Genomic DNA, 23,817 nt, shown 5'->3' with positions numbered 1-23,817 from the left:
AACAATTCCAATAAAACTGGACAAGAAATTCTTTGATAATTTGGATAAAATAACCACAAAATTCGTGTGGGAAGGGAAAAAATCAAGAATAAAACTAAATATATTGCAAAACGATAAAATTAGAGGCGGATTTGGTTTCCCAGCATGGCAAAAATATTATAAGGCTGCAAGTTTATTATGGATCAAGGAATGGATAACCTTGGATAATCAAAGGCTGTTAAACTTGGAAGGACATGACTTGATGAAGGGATGGCATGCCTTTATTTGGAACACCGGGAATAAAATATATAAACACTTCAACAACCAACTATTAGGAAATCTTTAATCAACACATGGCAACAAATCCAACACAAACACTACATGAAAATTCCCGGCTGGCTATCAACAATAGAAGCAATAACCCACCTCAATATATTATCAAAACAAAAAATATTAAGATATAGAGAAATATTAGATAGGCAGGGGAAACTGAAAACTAGGGAAGAACTAAAGGAACAAGGAATAGTAATAGACTGGTGGCCATACTCACAAATAAAGACAAGATATAGGAAGGATCAGGAGGAGGGAGGAATAGATTTAAAACAAAATCGACTGGACAAATTATTAGAATCCAAAGAAGGGAAATTAATTTCGAAAATTTATAAATATTTACTTGAATATGATTTGGCAGAAGAATTGGTTAAAGGGCAGATGATAGCGTGAGCGAGGAACATTGGGCACAGTATACAACTAGAAGAATGGGAAAGAGCGTGGGAAAACAATTATAGCATGACAAAATCGGTAGCTTACAAAGAAAATCACTATAAGATGTGGTATCGATGGTATCTGGCCCCCGCAAGGTTAGCAAAAATGTACCCAAATGTAAATCCGACCTGTTGGAAATGCAAAAAAGCACAGGGAACTTTTTATCACGCTTGGTGGCTCTGCCCAGAAATTAAGAAATATTGGAACAAGATAAAAACATGGATAACAGAAATAACAGATTATGAAATTGAATTAGAACCCGAAATTTTTTTATTAGGCATGATTAAAAAGAACATTAGAAATGATATAAAGTATTTAATACTTCACATAATAACGGCGGCTAGATTAGCGGTAGCACAACTTTGGAAAACAAATCGATTGCCAACCGATCAGGAGCTAATACAAAAGATATACACATGCGCAGAAATGGACAAATTAACTTTAGAGTTACAGGATAAGGAGGACTCAAAATATTTTACAATATGGAATAGATGGTACCAGTGGATAAACTAGAGGAAGGCAAATGGGTAGAGATGAAATTTAGAGGAAATTAACATAATTAAAAACTGCACTGTCAGATAGATAGAAAATGAAATATGTCAGTTATATATATGTATATATAATAATAGAAATTAGTTAGTAGTTCAAGTTGTGTATTGTATATGTAAATTTGTTTCTTGATTAAGAGAAACTTGTATGTTTTAAATGTTTTTTAAGAATGAATAAAGTTTTGTTGTTGTTGTTTTTTTTAAAAAAGATCCTGCTTCATTTCTCAGATGCAACTTCATAACCCATTCCAAAAAATTAAAATGTTTCAGTCATGCTTAGAAGAATCTTCCCTAGGATCAGAAAATAAGAATGACTGGAACTGGGGTTGGGATGACAAGCTTCAGGAAAAGCCAAACTGCAGGATTGATGGGGAGCTGAAAGGCACCCCAAAAAGAAACAGTGGCAAACGATCTCTTTATTTTTGGCATGAAAATGACATGGAGGGAGGTCTTAAACTCAAACTCAATGGAAATCATATTTTGCTTATAACTTTACAGCCTAATGCTAATTCAGTTTTTTTAATAGAAATAAGGGTTAATTGCTATGATGGTTTTGTTAATGTATAGTTAAACCCTAATAGGTGGGTTTAAGCCAAAAACAATGACATCCATGATTTCCTAAATGGATGAATGTCACAAGACATTACTGTGCATCTGTCCCTGTCATGGGGCCTCTATCTAGACAAACATTTCTTGGGATTTAAAAAATGTATCATGTGATTGTATTGTCATTGGAAAGGGAAAATTAGAAAAATTAAGGAAAATAGCAAACTTACTTCACCCAAGAAGTCATTAGAGGAGAATCTATCATAATCCCAGACACTGACTTCCAGAGTTTTCTTCTTCAGCTGCAAAAGATAATAAATTTTAGTTCCCATTGTGCAATTCACACCCAGCCCACAAAATATGCTCCACTGAATAATACCTTCTTGTACCCTCTATGCATTGGCAAGGTGACCACTCAGCAATCATTATCTTCACATTGACCTGGGAGTGGGAGGGAGATCTTTGGAATGAATTCTGAGTGACGGAGTTATTTGGTCAAGCTTTGACCAGGGGCATCCCATAATAGACTATATGAGTGGCTATCTGGAATGGTGTAAGAAGTAGTCTTGTTCTTGAGCGTAATTGCTCTTGAGCATAATTGGCTAAGGACCTTGGACAGATGGCTCTGTCACCTCTTTCTTAGTGTCTTACATTTTTTTTTGAAGGTGAAAGCAAATGTAGTTCATAAGGGTATCATGGCATAACTGACATTTTAATTTAAAGACCTAATTGAAAGGTGTTTGGATCCAATGAATCCATGAAATTGAATATTCAATTTAAATAAAACACTTTTAAATCAATCTGGTGGTTTATTAGCTTTCTATACATTTGTAACCCACTTTTTATCCAATCAAATTGACAGTTAGAATCAACTTCATTGAACTTGACCATTTCTTCAGATCAAATTGATATACTGTATTTTGATTTGAACTAATTTGTTGAATTGATCAGTCAGTCTGGATCTTGAATTACTGGCATGTGCATAATTTGTTTATTTATTTATTTATTTATTTATTTATTTATTTATTTATTTATTTATTTATTTATTTATTATTAAATTTCTATACCGCCCTTCTCCCTGAGGACTCAGGGCGGTGTACAGCCAGAATTAAAAAACATGCAGTACAAATATTAAAAAACAATTAAAAGATATATAAATTTGGCCCAATTAAAACTCACTACCAATTAAAACATTTAAAACATTTAAAAAATTTTTCTTAAGCCAGCCCGGCTTGCTTGAAAAGATGGTTTTAAGGGCACGACGGAAGGCACTGAGGTCTTGGATTCTCCTTATCTCTGGGGGGAGCTGATTCCAGAGGGTAGGTGCCCCCACAGAGAAGGCCCTCCCCCTGGGGGTCACCAGCCTGCACTGTTTGGCTGATGGCACCCCGAGGAGGCCCTCTCTGTGGGAGCGCACGGGTCGATGGGAGGTCGTCGGTAGCAGCAGGTGGTCTCGAAGATAGCTAGGCCCTATGCCATGGAGCGTTTTAAAGGTGATAACCAACACCTTGAAGCGCACCCGGAAGACCACCGGGAGCCAGTGCAGCTCGCGCAGGAGCGGTGTTACATGGGAGCGCCATGCTGCTCCCGTCACTACCCGCGCTGCTGCGTTCTAGACCAGCTGGAGCCTCCGGGTGCTCCTCAAGGGGAGCCCCATGTAGAGAGCGTTGCAGTAGTCAAGGTGAGAGGTGACGAGGGCATGAGTGACTGTGCACAGGGAATCCCGATCAAGAAAGGGCCGCAACTGGCGAATCAGGCGAACCTGACAAAAGGTCCTCCTGGTTACAGCCGTCAGATGTTCCTCCAAAGACAGCTGCATATCCAGGAGGACTCCCAGATTGCGAGCCCTCTCTGTGGGGGCCAACGACTCGCCCCCAATAGTCAGTGATGGAGTCAACTGACTATATCGGGATGCTGGGAGCCACAGCCACTCAGTCTTGGAAGGGTTGAGCTTGAGCCTGTTCCTCCCCATCCAGATCCGCACAGCCTCCAGGCACTGGGACATCACTTCAAGGGCATCGTTGGGGTGGCCTGGGGTGGAGATGTACAGCTGGGTGTCATCAGCGTACTGGTGGTATCTCACCCCAAAGCCACGGATGATCTCACCCAGCGGCTTCACATAAATGTTGAACAGAAGGGGCAAGAGGACCGATCCCTGCCGCACTCCACAAATGAGAGGCCTCGAGGTCGACCTCTGCCCCCCTGCCAACACAAACTGCGACCGGTCGGAGAGAAAGGAGGAGAACCACCGTAACACGGTGATTGATAATATTGATAATTGATAATTGTCCCACTAATATATACTACTATGATCCAGAACAATTCTCTACATTTTCCTGAGCATGGGAAGTTAAAGCATTTGCTTTTCATTTAACTTGGTTTTCCATTTATCTATTTATTTACTGATCTTCCTCATCTATAAAAGCCAGCCAGATTCTACCAAAGGGTAAGCAGAGCAACCAGAAGAAATGCGGAATGTCTGTCACTGACTCTCAGAGGGATGTGTCCAGATTCAAAGGAAGAAGAGATCAGACAATTGTGCCGTGACACACCATTTTCTTCTTTCACAGGCTGCCTTGCAAAGAAGCAAAGAACTCCCCAAATGAATGGGGTGAGATGTGAGATTTTTCCTGATGAACAACTGAAAATGACTTTCTTATCATTTGCTTCTTATCCTGTCTTCTTGGACCACTCTGTCCCCTATTCTGTACCTGTACCTGACAGTTTTCTGAACAATTTAAGATGGTTATTATGTGTTCCTGTAGATAAATATACCTGACATATCTGACTGTTCCAGATACACTCTTGCTAGAAAAAACATGTACCTTTTTTGGCTGCTCATCTCTGAAAATACTCTGGTTGGCCAATATCTTTCAACTCGACACAATGTCCTGTGAGCAGAGTGCGGCCAATGCCAAGAAAAGAGGAACAACAACTTTTCCACCCAGTTTTTTTCCCCTTTCTTTTTTCTCCCCTCCCAATTTTGCTACCCATCCCATTTGTGCCACCTGTGTCAATTTGACCCCTTTTGGCATTCCTGTTAAAAGGAGAATTCGTGCAGCACATTTCTGTGTATGAAAATGATTTGTGCATACACAAATTTTATAGATTTTATAGGAAGTATATGAAACTGATGAATTATTTTTCATAAATAGGATTCTTTATTTGATAGATAATTATAATCAGTAATTATTAATTCAATTAGTTCCATCTCTTTTGGTCTGAGCAATTCCCAGTTTAAAATGTGGCAAACTGAGAAATCAACAAAACTAGTTTTACACAGAATTGGCAATTTTTGGCGGACAAGATAGCAAGCTGGGCGTTGCATTTTGATTTAAATCTCTGGCTATCATTTATCTTCATCCACACTTCCTTTGGGAAAGGTGGCTGCCTCCAGTTCAAGACCATCTTCTTTCAGAGTAAAAAAAGAAAAAAAAAGAGGGGGGGGGAATTTTCCCCTCTCAGCTATCTGTCTGAGCACAGTGGAATGGACAAACAACATGTGGTCAGGACATAGGGGAAGTTATTTTGGAAACAGTTTCACTCTTGACATGCTCTTATCTCAGGAACAAAAAACTCCTTTAGCCACAGACCTGTTCGATGAAGATGCTTTTATAAATAACCGTCTGGTTCCATTCAGGATTCAAGCTTTTCTGTATGTATTTTGTCTTTCTCTTGTTCTCAACGCTGAAGTGAAGGAACAGAGCATAACATCACTTTCATGGGTCTCCTATTGTTCCAATTTGTAAACAGTTTTAACACATCTGATGATTAAACTTTCAGGGTCCTATTGTCAAATGACATTAGATGGCATTTAATTTCATTGTACAAGGTGCAATGATAATAAAGTAAACTACAACTACAAGTAGATCTGTTTCAGCGTAAATGATAATCTTCTATTGAGCATTTATTTTAATTACTTTTTATGATTATGCATATTTTGCAGGGCATTATTGCTTTCATGAATATAGCCTCTGAACTGAAATTATTGTATAATTTTAAAGCTAAATCATCCCTTCTCATATAGAAAATAATACAGTAATTTCTAATAAGTTAGCTCAGTTATAAAAAATATTGGTTTCTTTAGGCAGATTAATTTTATCAGAGAAGTGCAGAAGTGATAAATCAGATACAGCAGGTAAGCAAATAGCTAAATCTGAATGTGCTACGTAACTAGTGTCACTATATAGTGTATATATATGGTGTGAGGGACCTTTGCAAGCATGCAGTATAAAACATTTTTTATGCCCAAAGCGCTTGGAGTGTTTTCGCAGGATCCCAAAACAGCTGTCTTAGTCTCTGAGGTTGATGGATCAAGAGGGAGGCTTTGCTTATCAAGTGATTTACTAAGATCTATCCAAATACCTAACAATTGAAAAAAGTGCAATTAAAATTGAGCTCTATTTGGATACTAACTCATATAGCAAGAATCCCATAAACCCGAAGGAAACTGATATAAAATGGAAAACTACAATTTATGCATAAAAATGATTTTTCAGTACAGTATTTGCATTTGCTAGCAAGCAATTCATGTTAGAGAAACAGAACTATTTTTTTTTGTTCCCGATGTTTTCTCAGGGAAGTTCAAGGTCTGCTTTTGCCAGATAGATTGTGCTGATCCTCCGGTTGTGACAGGAACCGTCTTTTCACCCAAGCTTGGCTTTGTGGGCTGAGAGAGAGTATGAGTGGCCCAGGACCATCCAGCCTGTTTACAGGCTTAAGGTGGGACTAGAACTCACCATCACCTGGTTCCTAGTCTGATGCCTTACCGGACATAGGCTCTCAGAATAATTATTAATTGACAGTGCATTGTTATTTCTGCATATATCCAAATAGTTGTGATCTTTCACAATTAATCCAGTAATGGTAGCATAAAATGCTGCTGAGTCAATTTGTGGTCTATTAAAAAATTTTCACCTCTGGCCATCAATAACCAGATCAGCTTTTTTTGGAAGGAAAGGCAGTTTTCTTTCCTGCTTTATAAATCACTGGAATTCTGGGCAGGTGAGTACACACAGTATGGGTATTTTCATGCACAGAGCATCAGTTAAAGAATAAAGAGCTCTACCTTGCATTCTGGACAACCATGACTTGGCTGAAAACCCGATGAAGAAACAAGGCATTGAAAAGCAGTAGAAAGGGATACAGGAAGCAAAAGATTAGGAACATAAAGAGATAAAACATAATGCCAACCATATATCAAAAGCGGTTCAAAATTGAGGAAAGAAGAAATGTTACACAGACTAGGCACATCATAATAGAATTCACACACACACACACACATACACACACACTGAACCCCACCTCCCCCATAACAGCATTAGCAATTTAGGTCTATAAGATCTCAATCATAGATAAATACTATAATATCACAGTGCAGAATTATGATTCATGAATTCATCTTTTCTTTGAAGATTTTATTTCTGGTTTGGAACAAACTGTCATATCTGAGAATGAGAAACTGATAGCTGATCAGAATGTTGAATTGTAGCTTGATTCTGGTTTAACTGGTCTATGGCTAAAACAAATTCCAATGTCCCATTGTCAGAGAGAAAAGGAACTTGCAGTTTTTTCACGCTGGGAGCAGATTTGATTTGAACTTTTCTCTCTCACAGGAAGGACAGGAAAGAACCTACCTCAAAGCATCCTTATGAGGTCTCAGGGTCTAATAACAGCCCACCTCATCAGGTCGAATATATTGTGTCATCTTGCAGAAAATGTACAGATTAGAGAATTCCTGATGTTAATTCTCTTCATTAATTGTAATGCAACCTGTGGCTGACCTTGGGGGACGAGGAAAAGAGGTGCTACTTAGGAAACAATCAGACAAGAGAGGGATTAACAAGACTGACAACCAAACTTCCTGGAAAAATCATTCAATAGGCTTCCCTTGAAGCTAGAAATGCTGATTAAGTGGTCATGAAAGGAGTCTCTAAAAATAGAAAAACAGAGAATTGTTGCATTGGTGAAATTGTCCCTCCACTCACCCTCTTCCAGGTAGAAGATAAACTTTGACAAAAGGGTCAGAATAACCATTGTTGTCACGGGGAGCGAGATTTCTTGCTTGAAGGACATGAATAATCAAATTGCCAAGTTGCTTGTCGTAGTTGATTTGAAGCTAAAGAGAACATTAATTCATGTTAGTTATTTTTGAACTGCTTCTGAAAATAAAGTTGTTTTAAAATTATGTGTTTACAACTTTTTTCCCCATTATGCCCTGATAGCTAGCATAACTGATGAAAATTCTAAGCTTCCTTTAAAGTATCTCAGAAGAAATTCACTTCAAGCAAATGAGCTCTAAAAAGAAAGAAAAATGGAAATAAGTATATAAGCATACTTGCAAAAATGGACTCTTTATGTGGACTTTCTTATTGCCATCTTTGGGGATTATTTTAGTTTCCAAATTTGGCCTACACCGTGGTTATCTCTTTGTGGTCTCTCAACCAAGTAGTAGGTCCCCAACCCTCCCGTCCGTGAACCAGTACTAGTCCGTGGCCTGTTGAGAACTGGGCTGTGCAAGCAAAGGGCGAGTGTGCAAAGCTCCAATGATGTGCATGAAACCATCTCCTCCTCCCCCTGCAGCCACTACTGGTCCGTGGAGCCAGAAAAGTTGGGAACCCTTGGCAGAGCGTATTTCAGTTAATTCTGGGGATGAGGAGAGGTTGACTGAGTGCTGCCGCCTGCTGGGCACAAAAGGTGAAATCTCTCTCAAGTTGGGCTCATCTCCAGAAGATGGAGGTGCCAACGCAAGTGATTCCAAAGATTTATTTTTAGTTTCCAGCCTGACTGTCCATCTGAATAGTAACCAGCTTTACCAATACAGAGAGGTGGCAACAGCAATTATAGGCAGTGGATCACGAAATGCTTTGCACAATTAAAAAGTCAGCCCTTATAGAGTGTTCCAGTTTGCTGTCCACTGTCCTTGCTATTCCAGAAGTTTGGCCTGACTCTACTGAGAAAATGGAGTCAGCAAAGCTCCTGTGGTGCAAACAGCCCATTCTTTTATTTCTGGGTCCATTCTAAGAGTTTGAATCCAGAAACCTACTCTTTAGAATGATAAAGGACCTACAGGCTGGGTGGCATTCAGTGAGGATTTTTTAAACTTTGCTCTTTATCACATGCACTATTAATTTATATTCACTTATAAACTGTATGAATATATGCTGAGATTTATTATACCCTTATGGAACAGAGTTGGGGCAGGAACAACAGTCCCCTGGGAAGGAATGAAACAGAACTAAGTACATATTTCTTTTGATCCCAATTATGAAAAATACCAGATTGGTTCCTATTACAGGCACAGGAATAGAATCTGGTCAACAGTGAAGCAGCCTTCTGCAATATCATCATCATCATCATCATCATCATCATCATCATCATCATCACCACCATCATCCTCAGTCTAACCACATCCTATTTCTCTGGCTCAGGCAACACCCCCCCCTCCATTTGCAGTGTGGCTTAAAAAGGTGCAACAAAAAGCATGTTTACTGAATAACCCAATTAATGTATCAAACATCCAAATTGTTCTATCACTGCATTGTTACCTTATCCCAAAGTACAAACCACAAAGATTAATTTCATACTTTTTGACAACAAAGGTAAATGGTAAACAACTTAATATGAGGTTGTTACCTGGATTTCTCCGGTTATGGGATGGGGACCCCCCTTTGAGACTTCAGCAGGCTGTCATTTAAAAACAAATAAACCAGCACTAGTTGTTATTTGTCTCTCTTTACAACTGTATTAGAATTATCACAGCATTCTTAAATTTATACAGTTAAGATTAATGAACCATTCACTTGATGGCTTAAAAATTCAAAGCTGAAATGAAACTTTGTAAAAAGATGATATTTCCTGCAGTAATTGATTTTAATACCTTGTCTCAAAGGTGACTTATTTATTAATAATTCTAGATTGATATATGCCATAATTTATTTTATAAAAAGAACCTAAAAACTTCTGAATCTCTGTTATCAGAGTACGATATTAAATTAGTGTTTCTGCCTATACAAATACATCCAAAGCTTGGGCCTGGGTAAGTAGAGTGTCTTACACTTTACTTATTTATTCAATGTACCAGTATACATCCTGTCCTGTTTTCCCAGTGTTCAAAGTGGTTCACATGGGACTCCCCCTTCATTTTATCCCTCCGCCCCCCTCAAGGGTCACCTGCTGTCCGTTTGTGTGTGGACAATGCCTGTGAGCACAGTGAGAGGACATCTCCAAAGTGATCACTTAGGAATGAGTCCTCCTAATGCTTCTTCTTCCCCACTTGGTTGATCATGCAGAAACAAAAGAGCCTCTCACCCCACCATCTCTTCCTCCCCAGGGCGAAGCGCCTTCTTACCTTGCTGCTGTGCCGTTTCTTGCTCACCGAAGGGGACCCAGGCTGCCCAGGGCTGGGGACAGAGCTGGAGGTGGCCGATGCTGTCCCCGAGTGCCCGTGGGACCCCTTCTCCATGGCTGAAGAGGCCATCAGGGGAGCCTGCTGCAGAGAAACCTTTTGCAGCTCTGCAGCCAGTTGCTTAGGATCAACTCCTGGGGATTTCATTTTATCCACTGCAAGCACAAGAATTCATAGTCAGTTTTGCACACAACAACACTATCCTGTCTACCTAAAGTTTGCTCAGTTTTTATACAACAGTAGGAGGAAACAAACTGGAAAATATCCAGAAAAAAATCCAGAATATTAAATCAAATAAATATTGGAATTTCACACTTTGGGTTCCAGATAAACTATCTCTGGGAAGACAGACTAGGAACCAAGCTGGGACGCCTGGATCAATCCATCTGAGGAGAAAAGATGGAACTTTCCTGCACCAAATTACTCCCACTTGAAACATTTTGTAGTTCTCTAAGGAAAGGAAAAACTCTTGGGATCTTCCGCCTTTTCCTCCGCACTTGCCACAAACTCAAAAGCTACAGGTTGTATAAGGGCAGCCAAATCCTTCCCACCTCAGTTTGTCTCTCATGTTAGATGCTGTCATTTACCCGTCTTTCCTGGCTCAAGTAATTCCAGATGTTGGGAATTCTCGCCATCTGGCAGCATGCTGACATTCCTGAAAGGAGGAACAACAAGCCTAAGACAAAAAGAACCCTGTCCGGATCCCCAATGATCATAATTGGATAGATCAATGAGATGAAGCAGCTGCAGAACGTGGCTACCTTAAGTAGCTCTGGGATGCTCTGCAATCTGAGAATGACCCTGAGGATAAATTTATGAATGGAAGAAATGTAGTTTACACCAAAATACATACACTTTACACAATATCCAGATGAGTAATCACCTGTGCATATGTTAAACTCCCCCCCCCAGTATTATGAATCACAGAGTGCTTTACAATCACCTATCTTTGAACCATATTCTTGTACTTGTAGATCTAGTAGATTTCCACCAGTTTGTTGAAGAACTTATGAGTTCGCTGAAATCTGAATCCAGAACTCTTTTATCTAAGTGTAATGCAAGATAATAGCATTTTTGCAATAAAGAATATGCTACAAACCCATTTAGTTTAAACGTTGCCAAAGAATTTTTTTTCAGAAATGGTGGTTGATTATTTTGTAATTCAGAATGAGTCAATATGTTCTCTGATATTAATATTGTTTTGACACTTCTATCTCAAGTGGGATGCAGAGTTTCTAGCCCAGGTTCATTAATTCCATTCCTTTTTATATCAGTTTACTATAAGGAATAAGGAAATATTTCTATAATACTTAAAATTACATTCATTTTCTTTTCATATCAAATATTATACATTGCAGTTTGCAACTTAACAACTGTGAATCAAGAAACCATGAGAAGCCAAAACATAATGGAAACAGGAAGATGAAGAAAAACTCACAGTCTTACACATATTTCAGCTTCCCCACTCTGCAGGCCGATAATGCTCTGGACCTCTTCATAGCTCTTGCCCGTCAGAGGAAAGCCATTCCACTCCAGCACCTGCATGCCTAGGAAAGTGGGCACAAGGCAAGTTTGGGGATCAGCACCACAGATTCTACCCGAAGCAAAGTCCCTCAGCTATGTGTAGCATAAATGCAACTGGCATCTGATTTGATAGGATCAAAACCTTTTCACTGCACACAAATCATGCTAATTTTACATTTTACTTACCTTGTTATTTTGTTTCCAAACTTCATGGAAAATTTCTGCCTCACAAATAAACTGAATAAAGAGGGAAAGGGGAAAAGCAAATTGAGAGAGGAAGAGCTAGCACGATGTGGCATCAGGAGTCATTGGGACCAATATGGGCTTTTCTGTGGTGGGAAAAATCTAAATGGAGGCAGAGGCTGAAACCAGAATGTGGGTGTAAGTTTCATGATATTAAAAACCAGCACAGCCAAATGAATATTTCCCACTTATTTTTTCTTTCTTGCCAATTATTTCCTACATACACTGATCTCTTTTCATCAGGACCAGCTGTCTAAACAGGGTAGACTTCTATTCCACACTGAGTAGACCAAACTTTTCTTGAATTCTGTCAGGACTAGAATTCCTGTTCTGGCTGAATGTGAAGGGAAGCCACACCACACATGCCTGTCTCTTCCAACCTAAACTCTTCCCAGTTTTATCACTCAAAACCAGAAGCATACATGGTAAGACTGACCCTAGTTTTTATATGGGCAGTATTCAAACATGCACAACCCACACATAAAACAAAATGCAAAGCCCTGTTACACTGTAACAGTGTTACAGGTAGTAGAATAAAAGATTTTACAATACCTTAGTACAGGAATTGGAAGTATATGAGATGGAAAAGGATGTTCTAGTAAGGTAAAGGAGTTTGTAGACAGAGGAAGTAATTGGGTTGAAAAAACCTACCATGCTATAATACGAATTCCATAATATCTATTTAATGTGGCATCCTAAACTGGCCTCACTAATCAGTCAAATATGCAAAATGATGAGCCCAAACCTGTTGGCCTTTTGTAAGATCTTGGAAACTTGATTTTGTGCCCAGCCTGGAGAATAAGACTGGTGAAGATTGCAAGATGTCTACAGTTTCTCAAAAGTCTTGCTGTTTCTTAATTTTCCTCATAATTGAACAAAGGACAAGGAAATCAACCCTCCTAACCAAGTTGATCCTAACCAAGAAGAAAAATTGACTGAAGAAATAAAAGCATGGAGAACAATTGGCCACGTGATCTTAGGGTTCCAGATGCTACAGAATAAGAAACTGAAGCATAGACAGACAGACAGACAGACAGACAGACAGACAGACACACACACACACACACACACACACACACACACACACACACACACACACATGCAAGGAGAGATGATTTCAACAACTTTAGAGATGTACTTGGTGAGACTTCATGGAAATCTCGAGGTCCAATTCATGGTTCCATAAAGATAGATCTAGCTGTCATGGATTTGATTCTTATCTTTTAGATCAGATGTTCCCAGCTGTGGTCTAGGAAACACTAGGGTTTAGTAACAGTGCTGCAGGCTGCCTCTGATATGCATACCAAAATGTTTGTTTTCAAGTGGCCAAATTCTTGCAAGAGTCTGACGTTCTAGTATAAGTATCCGAATATACATTAGGCAAGATTTGGTGATCTCAAGAGATTGCAGCAATAGACACCTCTGGTGGCTGAACTTCTGCCATGCTGCTTTTACTACCATGTGGCTGACCTATGGCTGATATGCTGTTTCTCAGCAATGTTCTTCATGGAGCTACGGCTGGTGCAGGAGGCAATCATATGGACAGTTTTATGGGCCCCTATGAGGGTCCATGTGAAACCATTTCTATGTGAACTTCATTGGTTGCCCATTGGCTTCCAGGTCCAATTCAAGGTGTTCGTTATGATTTTAATTTTCCTAGGCAAGTTTGATAAATAATATAGTGGGGTCTTCCAGTTTTCTCTGCTGTGCTTTAGTAACCTTTTCTAAAGCATGTCCGGGTCACAAATGATTAGTTTAAGATATCTAATATATGACAGGTGGACATTTTTAAAATTTTCAGAAGAGGTTCTCAGAAATAGATTGTCAGGGACATTATCTCCATTTACAAAATGAACGTCACGGTGGACACATCTAGTTATTAAGAATTTATTTACCAATTTACCATTTTTAATTATTTAAGAAAATTATGGGCCCTACCTGAATATATTACTGTGCAGAATGTTTCACATTTTATTGACTGATTGATTGATTGATTGGATTTGTATGCCACCCTTCTCCCGAAGGACTCAGGGAGGCTCACAACAATAAGAAACAGAGAATACAAAAGTTAAAAGACAAATTAAAACAGAATATCCAATAAATAAGGTTAAACGTGGGAATACCAATTCAAATTTAAGATTTAAGAATTTAAAAAGCTACAAAATCAGTTTAAAGTCAACCCAGGCCCGCCCGTTGGAAGAGCCAGGTCTTCAAGGCCCGGCGGAAGGTTCGGAGGTCGGGGATTATCCGGAGCTCCAGGGGTAACGTATTCTAGAGGGTAGGGGCTCCCACAGAGAAGGCTCTCCCCCTAGGGGGTCACCAGTCGACATTGTCTAGCCGAAGATACCCTGAGGAGGCCAACTCTGTGGGCACAAACTGGGCGATGGAAGGCTACTGGTGGCAGGAGGTGGTCTCGCAAGTACTCTGGTCCTAGGCCATGTAGGGCTTTAAATGTGATCACCAGCACCTTGAATTGCACTCGGAAGACAACCGGGAGCCAATGCAGACCGCGAAGGAGTGATGTAACATGGGAGTACCGAGGCACCCCCATGACAACCCACGCAGCCGCATTCTGCACCAGTTGAAGTCTCTGAGTGCTCCTCATTTTAAGCCCATGAAATGGCCAAAGCAACCCATTTCAAAATAGAAACTGTTAACTGAGAAAAGAATGCTCCAAATTCTAAATATTTTTGCACATTTCTAAGTCCAAGGAATTCATGGAACAATATATAAATATATATTTAAAATGTTAGACGACAGATGAGGCAATTGGCCTCGAAAGATATCTACAAGCATACAGATATCTGAGACCCCATGAAAATTGTACTGCTGGCTTAGAAATGATGAGACCCGATTTCCAGTCCTTCCTTAGGCATAAAAACCAGATGGGTGACTTTGGGCCAGTCACTCTGTCTTTCAGCCCAACCCACCTCAAAGGGTGGTAATTGTAGGGAAATACGAAGCAGGAGTATTAGGTATACTTGCACAAAATGTATATTTCAAAAGACACGATTATAACAATAACACCACCACCACCACCACCACCATCACCATCAAACATCCACATCAGGGGTGAAATTCAACCAGATTGGGCGAACCGGTAAGGATGATTTGAATTGGTTCGCCAAACTGGTAAAAATCACCCCTGGTTGGCCACACTCACGCCCGCCTGCCCGCTCCCCGCTCCCCCCTCCTGGCTGCTTGTTCGCTCCTCCCAGCCGCTCGCTCGCCCCTTCCATCTGCTCGTTCACCCCTTCCCTCCACTTGCCCCACCTGCCCATCCCGCCCTACCATGTTTCCCCAAAAATAAGACCTTGTCTTATATTTTTTAGAACCCCGAAATAAGGGCTTGGCCTTATTATCGGGGGGTCTTATTATTTTGGGGGTGCATGAGGTGGCCACCTCATGGCTGCTGCTGTGTTGCACTGCTGTGGCAGCGCAACACAGCCGCTCATCAACTGTTCGCTGGGCCAACCAAAGGTGGGAATCTCCCTGGCATTCTTGGCACTCATCCACCTCCCATCCATCCATCCATCCATCCATCCCCCTTGCCTGCAAACTCCCGTCCTGCTCCCGCCTCTCCGCTGGGTGACCCTGGCAGCCCCAGATGCCCAAAGTTTGTGCTCGCCCAGCTCCCTTTTCCACAGCACCCGGCTCTTTATCCAGGGAAGTGGCATGTGGGGCGAGGGAGAAGCAAGAGGCGGGAACGGGTGGGAGTTTGCAAGCAACCGCTTCCCCTTTCCCTTTTCTCCCAAAAGCGCTCCTCGGGCACAGCCACTTTTGCAGCAAAAGACTTGCGCCTCGTGCCGGCCTTCCGAAGGGTACTGTAGCAGCAACTATCCACATTTTTTAAACCCTTATTTTGTCCTGACTGTATTGGGCCACATGGGTGCAGAAGTGGTTGCAATCGATGGCAAAAGTGGCTGCGCTTGCTGGAGGTGCCGACCAGAGCAGCACCCATGAGACAGCTGTTCCATGGACGGAATTGCCTGCTGTGACTGTCACCATTAGGTAAGGAGTGTGCGAGGCATGTGGGGTGCGTTTCTTGGCCTCCGGCTTCTTTTGCAGCTGCAACTGGCTGCAAAAGCAGCTGCGCTTGCTGGAGACGGCAGCCTGAGCGGCACCCGTGAATTAGCTGTTTTGTGAATGGTGGCCTGAGCAGCTCAGTTGATCTGATTAAGGGGCCGAGAAGCCCAGAGGTGACCGGGGAAGGGAAGGGCTGCCTCCTGTACTGGCCACATCCACCCCTTCACTAGGGCTTATTTTGGGGGGAGGGCGTATATTTACGCCCGCCCCAAAAATCAGGCTTGGCCTTATTTTCGGGACATGTCGTATTTTTGGGAAAACACAGTATATATGTTGCCTTCGCCATGCGGCCCAGCTAATCGCCTCACCAGTCACCTCACCCACTCAGCTCACCAAAGGTAAGCAATGCATGCCACTTGTTCGCCCCTCGCCTTGGGTTGGGGGCTGGGGCCCAGAGACAGGCCATTCTCCGAGGCCCCGGAGCTGCTGCTTTCTTGCTGCCCGCCTCGACTGAGTCGGGGAATGCACCATTCCCCAGCTCCGGCCTTGCCCCGGAGCCGCTGCCCACTTGCCACCCACTGCCCACTCTCCCTTCGCCACATGACATGTCCTTACCTTCCTCCTGTGGCTGGCTGTCCGGGAAGGCAAGCCAGGGCTGAGCCATTGCTCCTGGGCTCCCTGCCAGCCTGCATCTTGCCCCCCTTGTCATGAGATGCCTGCAGCTGCAGCCTCTTTTTTTCGGTGTGCCTGGAGGTGTTTCTTGCACCAAAAGAGGCAGCGGCTGCAGGCTTCTTGCAGCAAAAATTACCAGAGCCGCTGTGCTTCTTTAACATGCTGCCACCATCGCCGCCCTGTTCCATGTGCCAGCTGCGCATGCGCACACTGTTTATTTATTCATTCGTCATATAGCAGCAGCAGCAGCAGCAGCAGCAGGCAACAGTGTGCTCGTAAGTGGCTGGCGTATGGAACAGGGCAGCGATGGCTGTGGCGCGTTTAAGAAGCGGAGTGGCTCTGGTAATTTTTGCTGCAAGAAGCCTGCAGCTGCTGCATCTTTCGGCACAAGAAGCGCCTCCAGGCCCACCGAAAAAAAGAGGCTGCAGCTGCAGGAATCTCGCAACAAGGGAAAATAGGTAGAATAGAAATTATTTTTTTTTCCTACCGGGTTCTGTGGGAATGGCTTGGTGGTGGGTGGTCATGTGACTGAGTGGGTGTGGTGAGTTGGCCATGCCCACTCAGTCACAGGACCCCACCACCACCAAGCCACGCCCACAGAACCAGTAGGGAAAAAATTTGAATTTCACCACAGAGCTACATCTGCCTATTCCAGGTGTTTGGAAAGGACTTGATAGTTTGTCAAAAATGGCAGATCCAGTCTAAACATCTTGTTGACTGTGTAATGAACCAATAGTAATAGTACAAAATTTGGGTCCTTGGGAAGGATTAGATCAGTGGTTCTCAACCTGTGGGTCGGGACCCCTTTGGGGGTCGAACGACCCATTCACAGGGGTCGCCTAAGACCATCCGAAAACACATATTTTCAATGGTCAATGGAATAATTTTATGGTTGGGGGTCACCACAACATGAGGAACTGTATTAAAGGGTCGCGGCATTAGGAAGGTTGAGACCCACTGGATTAGATAGTTGGATGAAAATGCCAAATCCAGTCTGAACTCCTGGATGATTGTATACACAACCATAATATAACAATAATAGCTAATTTTCCCAACAGTTCCAGAGACTCCAAAAGTCTATAAAAGAGGTTGGCTCCCTTGAAAAAAACATGACTTACCATCATTTTCTTATCTTTATTTGGGAAACTTCTCCATCTGACTCTGTTTTTGCTGCTTGACCTATTTCTTTCCACTTATTCATCAGGTCTTCCTAGATTTTCCCTTGAGGATAATCCTCTTTCCACATGCATACTGATCAGCACCAATGAAGACAAAGAACTGATCACTGTACCTTCCATAAGTTTCCCTGTTTGCTCAGCATTTCCACCTGGTAGGATCCTTGCAATGTAAGCACCAATTTCTCCATTGGTTCCAGGAATTTCTTTTCCACCTACAACTCGAATCCCAAGTCCATTGCCTGCATTTAAAAAAGAAAGCACAAGGTAATTTTTAAAATATAGGAATAAAAACAGTAATGTAATTAATAAGAAAGCTATAGGTTTGTTTGTTTTTTGCTATAGCTGTTCAATTCTATATTTTTTCATTCAGAAATATTACTTTTGTTCCCAGCCAGATAATATAACTTGAGTTCCAGGAAAATTGACAGGAAAGACAGATCAAATTTGTTTTTATCATGTGATTAAATCAATCAATCAAAAGACTTGATTTTATGAAGGGAACTGAACAAGATAACAATGGAATAAACTCTGTGTATGTATGTTTGCATATCATGAAAAATACCCTGTAAACTCAAAAGAAATGAAGAGGCAACTCTGTTAGAATAGGAGAAAGCTGGTGAGACAGGAAGAATGAAAAACATTTCTCTCTGCAAATCTCAGAAAAGCAATAATGTATATAGCAAGTTAGGGAAATAAGTTAGTTTCCATTTAATGCTAAAGCCACAGTGGTGATAGGCAGACGGGATGATTGTTTCTTCACAGGAATGCAAATTTAGCATTATATATTTGTGGCCTGAGATCAAAGCAATACATGAAAAGGCAGTCCAATAATCATTCTGCCAGGAAATCTCACGTGGGCATCAACACAGCCTTTCTTTTCACAAGAAAGAAAGAAAATGTGCCAGAATGACTCAGGCTGATCACACCTGCTCCAGCGCTGGCTGCCAGTGGAGGCAGCCGGGACAAAGAGCTCCAGTCCCAAAGACAATAATTCTGACATTCTGTTCCTCAACGCCTTGGACTCCAGAAAACGTCCAGGGCAAGCATTTTCTGTTCCTGGGGAACAAGAGGCTCATTTTAGAAAGAACAAGCAAAGTGGCTGTTTACTGTTTCCATTTGGGAGTGGGGGGGGGCAGCATTTTCCAGAGTGCTTTGCCATTATTTTCTTCCTACAGGGGTGTGAGAGAGAGGCACCCTAGCAAGGCCATTGAGTGGTCCAGTGAATGGCTGAATAATATGTTAATGTGCAGAGATATATTTATGGGGAAATTCTTTGGTATAAAGGCTACCAATACCTGGAATTTGACTATGCTTGAAGAATTATGGTCGTGCTAGACTTGGGATCTTGCTAAGAGATACGTTTTAAGAAATGAGAAAAGTATTCCTGATATCAATGATTAGAGTCAAGAAATCTGTGACTTTTCTTTTGAGAAAATAAAATAAAATCCTACTAATAAAAAGGACTCTGAACATTTTTCTGTGGAATAGATATTATGATACCTTTTTTTCAATGGCAGAAATTCTAAATTACAATGGGAATCTTGTTCTGAACCATCTGTCTCTGTCTTAGATTTACATTGGCCAGAGCAGAAGTGGGCAATGGATGGGGGTGGGACGGGGTGGGGGGCTCTCTGGGAAGTGGAATCCAACCACATCCAGAGTCAGTTTCATGTGAGATGGGTGGCCATACAAATACGATCAATAAATAAATAAAGAAATATCATCTGAAGGGTTTTAGTTCCCCTTCAGCTTGCCTAAATCCAGAGATCCAAGGAAAAAAATCTGCTTAAAGATTTAAGAAAAAGAAAACCTTTTATAACTGGGGGTAACTACCAAAACATAAATCAAAACAGAATAAAACTACAACAAACACTAGTTTATATATTGTCTTATATTCACATAACCCCAAATATGGGCATAATCCTCATTCCTTAAGTACTGCTGCTTTGCTGCTTTCTAAAAATATAATTCATGGAAAAAGTTTTTCCCTTTGAAGCAGAACAAACAAAAACAACAGAGCAAAAAGAAAAGAAAAGAAAAGAAAAAGAAAAAGAAAAAGAAAAAACCAGAACAAAACACAGAAACCTGACACAACTCTGATATGCATGTTGTACATCTCTCCTAGGTCTTTAACCGCTACACCAAACTGGCTCTCTTCTCCAGCATTTCAGAGCATAAACTTTCAATCCAAATGAGGAAACAAATATGGAATGTCACATACCGTTCTTCATTAAGAAGCATGGGGTAGAAACCATTAAATAAATAAACCAATCTATAATCAGAAACTTTTAATGGACTGGTTTTTCAGTAGACCCTGTCTTCATTTAGTGACAGCAATCTATACCTTAAATCAGAAGTTAGAGAGAAAGACAAATCACTGGTTCTGCTGTCTTATTTAGACATTTTAACTAACGCTGTTCTGTCATACAGAGTCCTGTGCCTAATCCACTTTTACCATTCCCCTCCCCATTGCAGAATTTCAACCCTTCTCAGAAATGAATAATTCCTCCGTATGCAACTCAGTCACCCTGGCAACACATGTCCAGGCTCTCATAGAATCCAAGCTGGATAGACTTGTTTATTTTACCTGAAACAGAGTGATCCTTTGGGTCGCTCAAGAGTTTCAGCCTTGCATGTGGGAAGGTGTACTGGATGGGCTTCCCAATAATCTAGAAAATACAAAATGCAAATGCGGATTAAAGATAAGACATATCCCTTAGGTAAATAGTTATTTTGAATTAAAGCATTAGTCTTGCAAACACTATGTTTGGAAATACACCCTGCCTCATTTTAACACAATGCAAGTACAACTATTTGTATTTGCAATTGCACCCACCACGGGAGCTAGTCCACTGCAATTGTGCGCAGTTGATCCCAAGGGTTAGGGTTAGGGTTACAGTCTCCGTTTCATGGTTTGAGCATCAGAAGCCAGTGAGTGCGGCTGATGGCTTTGGCTCTTTCATTCTAGCCTTTCAGAGAAAAATGGAATAAACCAGAGCACGCTGGAAGGCAAGGGCTGAACCTTCTAAGCTGCCTCTCTAGAGATGGGCATAAGTTCAGGTAAACACCCAAAAGCCGTTTACAACTTGGTACCAAAGTTTCGATGGTTGTCCCACCTGTAGTCACATGACTGCATTTTGGGAGCTTGGGCCACAACACCCGCCCTTTGCCTTTATGGCCCTTTGCATCGTCCTGTAGCCATGTGACCACAATTTATGGACTGTTTGCTGTAAATCGACATTTACTTCTGGTTTCTGGCAAAAAACATCCCTACTGAACAATGGCTTTGCTTAATCACTGTGTTGTTCACTTAATGACCACCACAAAAATGGTCATACGATCATGTCAGTCATAGGATGGCCCACAAGGTGACTAACACAATTTACAACTGTAATTGCCAGGCTCAATAACAGTCATAAGCTGAGGTTGTAAATTGTAATATAAAACTGTCTGTATCTTCATGACTATTTGTAAGTATGAGGGTTACTTTCTTTTTAGTAGCCCTGGTTCTCTGGTTAGAATAATATTTAACCACAGATTAAAACAAATGTTTGTATCTAAATATCTAAATGGCTTTAATAAAAAAGTACAAAATCTGAATAATGATTAACTCTTCATATGCTTTTTCTACTGTAGCTTAAAAGTTCAGAGAATATTTTGGAACTGAAGAAGGGCCAAATACTTTCTAATTATAAATTCCTTTGTTCATGAAATATCCTCCCATGAGGTTCTTCAATCATCTCACATTGGTGTGAAAAGTTTAACTATCATAAATATTCCTTACACTTGCTGTACATGTTCAGAAAAAAAGCCAAAGGGGTATATCCATGTCTGGGCCTTCTCTGTTTGGGTTGGTTCAATACTTTCGCGTGAAGGTTGCCACATCCATAGTTGGGCACTTTTGAATTAACCAGGCAAACACACTTGTTAGGACTGTCATGATCATTGTAAATCTTTGTAATAAATATGCCTATAAACCCAGCCTTCATGGGTATCCGGAGATCAATACTGTATTTTGATTGCCTGCAGCAAACGATGAAAATGGTGATTGGCAGGGTGAAGATAACTGACCCAATATATTTCTTGTGAATAGAAACTGAAGGTAATAAGCAAAATACATGGAAAAATGGATAGTGTTTTCTGTTTGAAAGCCTTTTTTGTTACAATACTTTAATCTGGGAAAACGCTATATAAATTTCATATGGGTGCAGAATAATAAATACATTCTCCTACAACTACAGTCAGAGACTGGCTCACATTTAAGATATAGGGAAATACTGAAAGATTGTTCCATGACTTTACATTAAGGTACCCATTTTTTTATACTCTTTAACCCACAAAACAAAAATGAAAAATCTGTAAAGTTTCCTTTCCTGTTTGTTATTCTATCATCTTTAAACAGAGAAGGAAGTAGCACAGTGTATTTTCCTAAAAAACCCCAAAACCATTCAATTTCATAATAGCCCACAGATAGACAAGGAAAAGAGCTGTGGCCTATTTTTTCCCCCAATGGCGACTTTCCAATCGCCAGCAAAGTTATGAAAATAAAATAAAAGCAATAATTATATTTTAAAAAATTAAAAATAAATTGGCCCCATCTACTTTGGGTTATTTCTCTTCTTGCACCAAGCCTGGCACAACTCCTATGCCGAGAGACATTATGCACCCTCAAACCAAGATGTTCTGCCTCTCAAGCAAAGGAAAGGAAGAACAAGCTTACGCGGGCTCTTGCAACCTTAGCTGGGAAACTTATGACTCCCGAGGAAGTGGAGAGGCTTTTTTTCAGCACTTGTGGATGTTTTCCCACCTCTCCTGAATAGTTAAAGTTGTCACCTCTTTATAGGAGAGGGCAACGCTGGCACCCCTGAAAGAAGCACTTCTCTATTCCCTTCTCAAAAGGGCTGCCTTGGTCTTCTTATACTCAACTACTATTATTCTACCTCTAAGCTCCTCAAAATCCTTGTGGAGAAAGAGCTACAGAGAGCCACAGAAGAAGCAGATGATCTGAACTCGTGGCCATCAGGACATAGACATGGGCTCTGGACCCAAATCTTGGTCCTTCTGTGGCTCTGTGGATGAGGCGTGATGGGACTTGGCTGGCCTGTCTTGCCAGAGAGTGGCTTTTGGCCCGGCTGGCCACTGGATTATCTGCGGCTACCAGACCTGGGGATGCTAAGCACTGGGTCACAGCAGGGCTTCCCACTGGTTGCTTTGGCCTTGTGTTGGAGGTGCCCTGTAGCCTGATCTTTGCTCCTATGCTGGTTAATGCCCAATCTGAGGCTTTCATTGATCCAGGAGAAGGCATTACCCCAGCATAGCACCTATCCAGATCCAGCCTGGGTTGAATGGGGGGGAGGTGGAAGCCCTTGTCCAGCACCTGGAAGCAGTTGGGCCCCGGAGGGGGAGGAAACGCTTCAGACCCCACCTTTGTGAGCTGGAGAGGCTATTCATCACAAAGCCCTCTCGATTCTGGGATGAGGGCCCATTTTTGGTATCCTCCCTGCCAGAACTCAGGGAGAAGTCACCCAGGGTTACATGGAATGAATTGCACAGTCAATGCAAAAAGAAAATTATAAAATATAAAATAAAATGCCATGACCAACTGGAATGCCTACAGCAGCCTTTTCTGAGGTTAGGCACACTTAACTGTCAGCCTCCTTTTGGATTATTCTAATTTAATTTACATGAAATTAAATATTTTTGTGTCCTTGAAGATCACATAAGAATTTCAGTTGGTATGACATATAGCAGCCAAAATGGACAGTTTAAATATTGTCTTGTAATACTATTGCTTTGAAAGCTGTGTTGGCCATCAATACATCTTCCAATGAAATTAAAATACTCTTGTAAAAAGCTAACTCTACATGAATGTTATGGTCTGCTGCAGATTGTTAAAAAAATAAAATTGAATGTATTAGATTCTGGAAAA

At 41.2% G+C, this 23,817-nt stretch overlaps 1 protein-coding gene across 7 annotated transcripts in view; it reads right to left on the bottom strand.

Moving 5' to 3' along the window:
• Positions 1-23,817, bottom strand: part of PCLO (piccolo presynaptic cytomatrix protein) — a 105,220-nt gene that overhangs the window by 19,663 nt on the left and 61,740 nt on the right. For 3 of the 7 annotated variants that reach the window (XM_060685618.2, XM_060685620.2, XM_060685621.2), the window contains exons 9-18: positions 20,476-20,557; positions 18,002-18,127; positions 11,684-11,792; positions 10,833-10,900; positions 10,189-10,400; positions 9,474-9,524; positions 7,826-7,956; positions 6,907-6,933; positions 5,432-5,525; positions 2,069-2,140 (exon numbers count right to left, since the gene is read on the bottom strand). In XM_060685618.2, coding sequence (XP_060541601.2) covers positions 2,069-2,140; positions 5,432-5,525; positions 6,907-6,933; positions 7,826-7,956; positions 9,474-9,524; positions 10,189-10,400; positions 10,833-10,900; positions 11,684-11,792; positions 18,002-18,127; positions 20,476-20,557 — 972 coding nt within the window. Of the gene's footprint in view, positions 1-2,068; positions 2,141-5,431; positions 5,526-6,906; positions 6,934-7,825; positions 7,957-9,473; positions 9,525-10,188; positions 10,401-10,832; positions 10,901-11,683; positions 11,793-18,001; positions 18,128-20,475; positions 20,558-23,817 lie in introns of those variants that run through there. The other 4 variants (XM_060685619.2, XM_087874367.1, XR_015729036.1 and 1 more) reach the window with 3 other exon arrangements.

Source organism: Pantherophis guttatus, chromosome 7 (assembly GCF_059756535.1).
Source record: "Pantherophis guttatus breed Tessera chromosome 7, ASM5975653v1, whole genome shotgun sequence".
In the NCBI taxonomy this organism is placed as follows: Eukaryota; Metazoa; Chordata; class Lepidosauria; order Squamata; family Colubridae; genus Pantherophis; species Pantherophis guttatus.
The sequence above is the reverse complement of the archived record's forward strand: the minus strand, read 5'-3'. Positions and strand labels throughout refer to the sequence as shown.